At 50.5% G+C, this 9,962-nt stretch overlaps 1 protein-coding gene across 2 annotated transcripts; it reads right to left on the bottom strand.

The window, feature by feature from the left end:
• Positions 1 to 249: 249 nt before the first annotated feature.
• CBX7 (chromobox 7) lies at positions 250 to 8,495 on the bottom strand. Of its 2 annotated transcripts, none has more exons than XM_088531861.1 (6): positions 8,418 to 8,495; positions 6,924 to 6,967; positions 3,595 to 3,660; positions 3,022 to 3,088; positions 2,082 to 2,421; positions 250 to 522 (listed from the first exon to the last, which is right to left on the bottom strand). In XM_088531861.1, exons 1-6 carry the CDS (start codon positions 8,484 to 8,486, stop codon positions 374 to 376), a joined length of 735 nt encoding a protein of 244 aa, XP_088387987.1. In that variant the 5' UTR covers positions 8,487 to 8,495; the 3' UTR covers positions 250 to 373. The 2 variants fall into 2 exon arrangements, with proteins under 2 accessions (XP_088387987.1, XP_088387988.1); XM_088531862.1 differs by having other exon boundaries at positions 250 to 519.
• Between the last annotated feature and the right edge of the window lie 1,467 nt (positions 8,496 to 9,962).

Raw genomic sequence — 9,962 nt, 5'->3', positions numbered from 1 at the left:
CACCTCCACATGCCCTCTCCCCACAAATGCAGCTGCTGCCACTTAACAGGATGAAAGGCGAATTGTTCAGCTTGCTGCCTTCATGTCTAGGAGGGAAGGCCTTGCCAGCGGAAGGGGCTGATAGTTTTTCAAATGGCCAAAGCAATGACAAACACACACCCACTACACTGCTCTTGGTTTTTGCGTATCTGAAACGAGGAAGGGAAAAAAGAAAAAAAAAAAAAAAAGGGAGAAAAGCAAAAAAAAACCCATGAAGGTCTCTGTAAACATTTTAAGAGGAGCCATTTTGGATTTGTTTTCTTAAGGAATATAGTAACCCTTCCCTAGCCCCACCCTAAAAGCACTGGATTTGAGGAGCACTGAAAATGGAGAATCAAAGCTGTGCACTGCGGTCTCGGAAGAAGCCCTCAGCCACTTGCGCTTCTCTGAAGGTGACGGTAATGGAGTTCGCCGTGATGTCTGTCACTGTCACTTCGCTGGGGGGCACAGTGGGGATCCAGGGGAGGCTGCCATCCATGTCTGCTGCACACGGAGAGGCAGGGAAGAACACGTTAGCAGGAGGGAGAGAGGAGGGCAGGGGAAGGAGGGCAAGGAAGGGAGCAATGGAAAAGGAGCCTCCTTCCTGGCGAATGGCAGGTGACATCAGCCTATATTGAGCCTGAACATACAACAAGGCGAGAAAGAGCACGGACAAGCCCTTCTCTCAGAGAATCACTGCAGGATATAAAGGGAAGGGAAGAGCGCATTGTAGAAAGTGCGTCCACGTACCCCAGCTTTGTCGCAGCATACACAGAGGCCAGCAGGAACCCGTAACACCAGTTCAGTTCCGACATGTCTCCCCTGCTTCCGCTCCCCGTCGCCTCCATGTCAGCAACACGTTCACCCAGCTGTGAGCTCACCCCTTAGAAATGCTGTGCCCTGCTCAAATGCCCAAGTTCTTATGGACTCTCCTCAAACACCCCTCTGGGAGTCAAAAAAAAGGTCCAAAAACAGAGGATCTTCCCTGTACTGCATCTGCAACACAGCCAGGATATAATTCTCTCCAGAACCCATCACTGTTGCTTCATGGAAAAGTGGCTCTCTGTTTTTCATACCTTTCCACCTCTAATTACTAGTGGAGAAACACAAACACCCCTCCACTTTCTCACTGTACGAACAATTTGTAACTGAACAGACCCTCTTCCACCCAACATCCCCCTTTCCTCCCAATCCCTGGAAAGAGTCACAAAAACTTATGGAGTGAAGGAAGAAGATGCTTCCCACTCCCTACCACTTTACCTGCCCCAACCCAGACAAGAAATGTGTGTGCCTCAAGATGGTATTTCCTGGCTTCTGTCTCAGGTACTGGAGTGGCTACTCTCACCTTGGAAAGAATCCACCCACAGTAACAGTTACTGGAATTTGGCATAGGCCACACATCAAGTGAAGAACAAAAATAATTGCACATTTCCCTAGCACCATTTATCCTTTAGATCCCCAAGTAATTTAGAGAGACCAGCATTTCCAGGAAAAAACGCACGCAACTTTGCTGCTACAAGCAGCACAAACTGTTTGCTGCTCTCCAAGTCCATGCCCTCAGAAGCTCCAATAACACAGAGTTTCCCTGCTAAGTCAGCATGATGTGCACAACCCACAGTCCTCCTGCATGAGATGCTGGCATCCTTGCCCTAAACGTCAGATGTGCTTGGGCACTGCCCACACCAACGCTGCCTATGCAGTGGCATCGGGCAGGTGTTACCACCCCGCTTCACCACGCTCATTCCCCCTTCACATAGTTTTCAGACAAGGGACTTGAAAGGTGTGTGGTGTGGAGAAGAAGGGAAGACGGGGCAGAAGGAAGGCAACGGGAGGCGAGTCACCAATACAAGACTATAGGGATGCAATGCCACCAGAGAAATTAAGTTACGCTGTATACCCAGACAAAAAAAGCCTTGCAGGCAGGAGGTCACAGTGGCAACCAGCTCGAGCTGCTCTGAAGACGTGACCTAAACCGCAGCCCCAGGATGCAGCAAGCAGGGAGGAAGCACACGCAGCAGCCTTCCCACGGCCAGCACTCCACAGCCTGTGGCGCCCAGCCTTACCTTCCTTGCTGGCGTGCTGCGTGGCCTCCCAGTCCTCGGCACTTTGCCTGGCTTCCAGACCCACGGCATCGTTCAGGAAGAAGTCATGCCTGCAGTTGCGACCCTCCAGGCTCGTCATGCGCGGGAACTTCTTCCTCGACAGCCGCAGGTACTTCTGGTTTTTGCGCTGCTTTCTGAGAGAGAATGGCAGGACTGCTCCCCCAGTCTTCTCCGAGAACTCTGCCTGTCCTGGCTTGGACCCTGGCAGGCTGCTGTCTCCTCCTCCAAACCTCCGTGCAAGAGAGAAACAGAGCTTCTCCTTTCCCTTGTGTGCGCTCCTCAAGTCCATGCCATAGAGCCGCTGCCAAGACAGGAATGCAGCAAGGATCAAAATGGGAGCTGGATAATACAGTCAGTCCCATTTGGGAGCCAGGAAACAGCCTGTATTTGTAGCTCAGTCCCTGAGCATCTAAGTGACCTAGCATAACATGTACTACTTCCACAACACTGCCCCTCTCACCTCTTCATCTAAGCTCTTCCTAACATGAGCTTCCTGGAATCAGCTGCTTTGTACTGCAACAGTCAAAGCATGCTGGAACTTCACTTCCTTCCAGCTACTACCTTTAACATGCTGAACTGTCCAAGCTTAATTCAGTTTTAAAGAACATGAGACCCAAGTAACCTGAAACCACCTCAAGCCCCAGATTAGTAAGATCCTATTCTGCAGAGCAATAACTTTTTTTCCCCCGCCTTCTTCTTCCTTTAAAACTAGATTAGCTGGCTGTCCAGCTAGCAGGTTGAAACCACTCTGCCAAACCACTGACTTTAAGTTGTCATGCTAGCTTGTCACTTCAAAGTTTGTCCATGCAACACCAAATGGACAGTTCCTGCTTCCCTAGAAGCAGGGCAGCAGCAGAGCAGAAAATGAGTTAAAATACTCAGTAGAAGAGCAAGAGGCTACCTGCAGAAGGAGGCGCTTTGGTTTGGGACCTCTTTTCCTGTACCCTGAAGCACGGTCTCGCTCTTCTCTGCAAAGAAGGAATAGATATCAAACCCAGTACCCCATACCACAGCACAAAGCCAGTTAAGGGCTTCTACTTTCTGTAGCACAGTTCCCTTATTTCTTCCGTTAAAACTTAACAGCATAGGCTTGGAAAGCATCCCAGAAGTGTTTCTTGTGGGAGCAAAAGTCTTGCAATAACGGAATTTTTCTGACTCAAGGATAGGTTAGAGAGACTTATCACTTCTACATCAATCCAGCCCAGTCTTGGCCCTGATTAAAACCTGTGACCAATTGCTCTTTGGCTAAATGTTGTTTGTGCTTAGTCTCATTCCCTGAGCAGTGCCAGTCACGGCTGCTTTAACTCCATCTTGTCTGCCTTGGCCAAGAGCAAGGTACGAAGAACAAGCTGGGCTTGTTCCTATACATCTCATCCTTGATGGGAGTAGGGACAAGAGGGGCACTTCATGCAGGCTTCCGAACAAAGACACCATCCCCTTTGCTGTGTCCAGGAGAGACAACATGCCCCCTTACTTTTCTTCATAAGCCACTACCAGGCGGGGGTCCAAGATATGATCCTCTGGCTCCCATGTGCTGTATCTAAAGAAAAACACAAGGAAGATAAAGTAAACAAGACTTTAATGAAACATTCGCTCTGCAGGCCTGCTACCAAGGCTGCTGAGGCCCTGGAAACTGCCTTTACAAGGGTCACTGGGGCCTGCCACAACATTGCTAGAGCCCTGAGGAATCTCAGCCATTCCCTCCCCAAAAGCTTCCTGCCAGAAACCACCTCCCCTTCCCAAAACAGGCAGGGCCAAGCATCAAGCAGCTCTTTGTAAGCAAGCAGGGCAGGCTTTCCTCCACAGGGCCCCTTCCTCACTGTGCACAAAGCCTGTGCAAAAATTCACCAACTGCTTTTAAGCAGATGCCTAAATAGGTCTCATTTGCAGCACTCCCGCGCATCCAGGAAGACGTGTGAAACACTGGGACTTGGTCTGATACAACTTTCTGGAAAAATAGGTCTCTCTTAATTCAGAGCTCCCCAAGAGTAAGTATGCTTCCTCACCTGCATTATTAATTACCTCTAATCACTGGAGCTGAAAGCATTCATTTAAGAAGAGTTTAATTTTTCTCCACTGATGCCTTCCAACTAAACATGTTTAGACCTGGGCCCTGAGGCAAGTTAATGGCAACTCTCCAGCTCCTCCTCGTCCTCCTGCTTCACTCCCCCTGTGAGAGATTTCTGTCTAGGAGAGGTCAGCAGGATTTCTGTACAGGAGCTGGAGGGACCCGTTTGCAGTGGTGTTTTATTAATGCCTTCAAACAGGGCAAAAGCAGCCTGGGAGGTTTGCATTTTGGGGTGATAAGGTGCTAGAAACTATGGTACAATTCTTTCACAAAATGGGAGGGGGGGGGGGGAAATCCCACAAAATTCAACTATCCCACGGTGCACTGTACATCAGAGGGTTAAGAACAGACCTGTCTTCCCAGCCAGCTGATCCCTCCGTCGCTACCTGAGCCTACTGCAGCCATCTGACTGCGAGCTGTCAAAGGCAAGATGCTGTTTGAACGGAGGAAGGTTTTCTCCCAGCTGCAGGGCTTTTGGCACTCATTCTTCAAATGCAAGAAAAATAAGAATACTTGGGAAAGGGAGGGGGGAAATGCCAGCTTGCTATTCATGGGCAGGAGAAGGGGGATTTGCTATTAAAAACATCAAAAACAAACAAACAAAAAACCTATAACAACAAAAACAACCTGGTGGGTGTTGCCTTTTTCTCTGCAGCCCTGTCCCTGGCTTCGCTGCAGTGGCAAAACACTGCATATAAAAAAAAATATGGCTCACTTTGCTGTACGCACACGCAGATTTTATATATATATATATATATATATATATATAGATGTACACACACACACAGAGTGCACAAAGCCCAAGCTGCAGCAGAGCTGCAGAGAGCAGGCACTTCGGAAAACATAGATCATATGATCTTCCTTCCCCCTCCTCCTACTCCTCCTCTTCCCCCTCCCCTCTGAACTCCAACACAAGTTGTAAACAAGCTTGTAGCTGGAACTGGGTTGTAACTCCTCCATTCGCTGGCTGGAGCAGTACAGTCCAGCAATCTGAGGGATGGGGCATTATCGGGCTTTTTTTTTTTTTTTTTTTAAATGGGGAAAATATCACATGAGAAAGCAGCAAATTTCTGTCCTAGCCTCAGACCGCTCAGTGAAACCCCCAGCTGGAATCATGAGGTAACAGGTACAGAGATTACAGAGAGCAATGCGACAAGGTTGGGGAGGGGAATAGCAAAATACAACATGGGAAAAGGAACACGTTGGAAACAAGGATGCAAGCAGCTCGTGGTGCTGTGTGCCATTGCAGGCTCGTGTATGTTTAGAAACAAGGACCAGAGGCCACTGGCAAGATGAAAGCAGCTTGCAGGCTGAAAGCGTTTTGAGTTTAAGCAGCTCAAACTACTGAATTAGCAGTTAAAAAAAAAAAAAAAAACCCACACACAATGCTCTTCACATCCAGTATTTGGAGGCTGGGGGAAAGAAGGGAGGCGCTTGGAAAACGTCACAGCCTCAAAAGAATGGCCTGCGACATCCCTCTTGTACCCCTTGGCTGAAGGTTGTGGTTTTCATTGCCTGCACAGAGATTCTGGTTCCCCCAGAGTCCCAAGGTATAGGGCAAGGAAAGGCAGCAACAAGGGATGGTGCCTCACAGACTCTGTTTCCCAGTTTCGTTTCTCCATTAACAGAGATTAAATTAGGCATAGCCACTTAGGAGGCTGACGTGGGCCAAAAACTGGCCAACAGCTGATACTGCACGAGTATTTATAGGCAGGAACAAAGCCCCTCTCTCCCGCCAACATCAGAGAAGGGGAGCCGCTCGCAGTCGAGGGCTGGGCACGCGGACATACATTCCAGGTGCTCCAACACCAGGAACAATCAGGCCCACGGCTTTGCTGGTCTTTGAACTAGTAAAACCAGACCCCATTGCTTAGCATCATCCTGTGCAACTGCACATGAAATTTAGCTATACCCAAGCACAGTGTACATGCAGACACACACAGTTACAAATAGAAAGGCAAGAACAGGTCCAGCCTCCTGGTCAATCCATGAGGGTTCTACTAACTCACTAGCTAACACAGTAATAATATTCTACAGTTATCTCATCCTTTTGTGCTCAAAGCATTTTACAAATAGCTTAGTCACAGAGGAACGTCTTCTCTTCAGAAGCAGCTGCATTTTAATAGGGAAGAGAAGTAGCAGTAAAGAAGGCTCAGCAATGCTACAAAAACTTTGGTTTTTCTTTTGACATGGCCACTAAAGCAAAAAAGGCACTCAAAACAACAGGAGGTTTCAGACAAGAAACTGGAGGTGCAATGGTCATTTTCAAGAGACTAAGACCCACTGGGGTTTAATTACATTTAATAAGTTTGAAACATGTCACTTCTCCTTTCACAAACAGCAGAAAGGATATAGCATCAGGGCTGCACATAGCCCTAAAAATAAAGTGAGGTTCTTTCACGTCCGATTCAGAAAAGCAAGCACTATTCTATGTTTAGAAGAATCAATGTTTTCTCTAAATCTCATGCTGAATTTGTGTGGATTCACATCTAGGAAATGTCTTAATGGAATATTTCAGCAGTGGCAAAAAATAAACAGCCAGAACAGACTGGCACAGGATCTGTATCCCTCAGCTGCCAGTTTGGAAACAAGAACAGAGTTTTGGGTTGTGGCTCTGTTTTTTTTGTTTACAATTCTTGAAACGAGGCACAAAATGTTAGCCATGAAGAATGGGATGCTAAGCTGCAGAGATACTATTACCAATTATTAAAGCAAAGAAATAAATCACAACTTACTTTGGGGGCCATCCTTTCCACTTCACCAGATACTCTACTTTACCCTAAGGGTGGAGAAAAAAAAAAAAGAAAAAAGAAAACAGGTGAACTCGGTAACCAAATATGGGCTACAGCAAGGGATGCAGCCAATCAGCAAGACTAAACTCTACGACTTGAAAGCTCATTTCCTATCACTGTATTTTCAAAACAAAGCTACTTCCTCATTTGACTAGACTGGCTATAGGTTTTTTTCCCCAGAAGACAGGCACATAGTTTAAGCACTTTTAAATAACCCTAGTGTCACCCTGGGATCACAGCTTTGCAGGAGCTGGCCCGCAGAACCCCGGATCCTCTGGAGAGGCACTGCAACCACTCCTGTGTCTACAGGGAATTCTACAAAAAGTCAGCAGGATAAATGTGAGCAGGAGGGGGGGTACTGGGAACAAGTGGAAGAGGAATCTGTTTAAGCAGAGAGAAAAAAATGCAAGATTTCAGAACCTATGAAGCATCTCTTTGGCATGTTCCCTTCCAGTTGCTTCATGCACAGCTCCATCCATCTCAGTCACCCAATCTTTCTACCCAAATGAACAGCAATTCACAACTGAACATCACAGTTATCCATTTATTTATTCAGTCTATAAGTACGATAAAAAAAAAAGTAGCAATTGGAAACTGTGTCTGAGGGCCCCAGAGGAACATGCACAACTAGTAAAGATTTTATTATTATGCAGGGAGACTTGTTAAGCGCTGCCCAAAGCACAGGAAGGGCCTGCACGCATGCAGGACCACCTCCAGGAGGCTGCTGTTGCAGATGTGAAAACCTTTAAGCAATGGCACAGAAACCAAAGCTCTCAAGCACATTAGGAACCAGGCAACTAGTTTCATTTTCCTGAAGGAGGGGGTTCAGCTTCCAAATGTTTGAAAGTACTTCCCTATAAGGAACTTTGCACCAGAGGATCTCTGCACACCCTGTGCGCAGGGGTTAATCCTCCTAACACCCTGTGCAGTCAGGCAGCATTTTTACAGCTGGGGAAACTGAGTCACTGAGCTCACAGCCAAGTCTTTCAGAACCATCCCCAGATGGGGTGTTTGCAGCTTGCCACCGCCAGCACTGATTTTTTTTTGGAGAAATGGAAAATCCCAATAATGAAAGACCTCAGGCTGTTCAGAGCCCCCCCAAAAAAGCACCCACTCAACCACCCCACACAAAATTACAATCAAAGCAAGAGTCACAGTTGCCCACACCATCTCCCTGCCCTCCAATCCCCAGGCTGCCCTTGTCCCCGCTCTGGACCCCAGCAGGTGTCACATCTGCCCCACGCCTCCCCCTCGCTGCCTGCCGCAGCAGGGCACAGCACCCGGGCCAAATAAACAACAACAACAAAAAATCACGGTCACAGCGAGGACAGCAGAGAGCACCGTTAGTTGGGGAGGAGGGAGGACGCGGGAGCGCCCACCACGCCCCCCGCCCGCGGCCCGCGGGTGCCGCGCGCGTCCCGCCCGCCCGCGCCGCACCTTCCGCACGCGCTTCTTGCGGATGCTCTCCACGGCGAACACCTGCTCGCCGATGGCCGACAGCTCCATGCGGGCGCCCGCCGCCTCCGGCCCCGCTCCGAGGGACGCGGCGGGAGGCAGGCAGGGAAGCCGCGAAGGAACGAGGGCTGCGGGGGCAGCAGTCGCGCACTGAGGGCCGTTACCGGCCGTTGGCGGCCGTTGCCCGCCCGCACTCCCCGCACACGCCCCCTCACTCGCGGCCGCACCCCCCCGCCCCGCTTTAGAACCTGCGCAACGTTTTCCCCGGCGCGCGCGCGGCGGGGCGGGGACCGGCTCGCCCCGCCCCCCCCCCCCCCCGCGGGAGCCCGCCCGCCCCAACGGCCGCTCCCCCCGTTCCCGTGCGTCCGAACGGCCGCTCCCCCCATTCCCGCCTGGACGAACGGCCGCCCCCGCCGCTTTCCGCCCGCCCGAACGGCCGCTCCCCGCCATTCCCGCCCGAACGAACGGCCGCCCCCGCCTCTCTCCGTCCGAACGAACGGCCGCTCGCTCGGTTTCCCGCCCTCACCCTGCGCAGCGGGGCGGCCAGGTCTACCCGGGGCTGCGGGGTGGGGAGGGGGGCGGCCAGGTCTACCCGGGGTCGTGAGGGGCGGCCAGGTCTACCTGGGGCTGCGGCCCAGCCAGCTCAACGCGGTGCCTGCTGCCGCTGCCCCTCAGGGCCAAAGCAATCTGCAGGGTGCCCCTTTCCCCCTCCCTCCCTTGCACCGTTATGGTAGATCCCCTCAAGAGAGCCATTGTGGTGCAGATCGCATGAGGAGGTGTCATGGGGACAACCAGCCTCAAACTTCTATGTCTGCTGCTTGGGCCACCTTGTCTCAGCAGAGCTCAGGAGAAGCCAGGCTCCATTTGGCCCCCAAGTTCTCCAAGAGGGAAAGAGCTGTGGCCAGCCAAAGTCCACCCTCTTGCGACCAAGGCTGCAAGTGACTGTTTGGCTCTGCTGGCTCTGGCACAAGTCCCGCCTTCGCAGGAGCTGGAGTCCTGCAGGGGTCTGTCCCAGGCCACTGAGTGAGCTCCTCCAGGGGCCGGAGGCCAACAAAGCCTCCTTCTGGCACCTGGAAAACGTGCCTTCCTCTGTCTTGCAAGTCTCTGGCACTCGCCAAGTAGTGATGTGTGCAAGTGTTTTCACAAAAATGCTCCTCAGCCACCATCTGTCCTTGGTGGTGGATGAGAAACCACCACAAGACAAGTGTCCCTGTGCTAGAAGCAGGGAGCATGGAGGGATGTAGGGAAGACCCAGCATGTAAACTTCACGCTTCGTCTCTCTGGGCATTCACTTCAACATGAGGGATTTCATGGATGTAACGCAGATCTAGATGCTTAACATCACCTTGAAACAGGCAGATCCTAAGGCCACCTTGGCAAGGTGGCAAAGACTTATTTAGGTAAGACACAAGAAAACAGGAACATCATGAGTAGATTTGCACTGAGATCTAAGCTCATCTGCACATTGATCTACTACACAGAAAAGTATTTTTACTTGCAGACCAATGGTAGACTGTATTTTAAGGT

This window comes from Tinamus guttatus, unplaced genomic scaffold (genome assembly GCF_059628265.1).
Source record: "Tinamus guttatus ecotype Peru unplaced genomic scaffold, ASM5962826v1 Tinamus_guttatus_pri_ptg000439l, whole genome shotgun sequence".
Classification (NCBI taxonomy): domain Eukaryota; kingdom Metazoa; phylum Chordata; class Aves; order Tinamiformes; family Tinamidae; genus Tinamus; species Tinamus guttatus.
Note: the sequence above shows the minus strand (reverse complement) of the source record. Positions and strands in the feature narration are given on the sequence as shown.

What these genes read in the sequence shown, in the direction of transcription:
- CBX7 (XM_088531861.1), bottom strand. Translation starts at nt 8,486, where the DNA reads ATGGAGCTGTCGGCCATCGGCGAGCAGGTGTTCGCCGTGGAGAGCATC. An exon ending in TGGAAAGGATGGCCCCCAAA is followed by an intron (nt 3,661 to 6,923) that starts GTAAGTTGTGAT and finishes GTTTTTCTTTAG; the next exon opens with ATACAGCACATGGGAGCCAG. An exon ending in GTAGTGGCTTATGAAGAAAA is followed by an intron (nt 3,089 to 3,594) that starts GTAAGGGGGCAT and finishes CCTTCTTTGCAG; the next exon opens with AGAAGAGCGAGACCGTGCTT.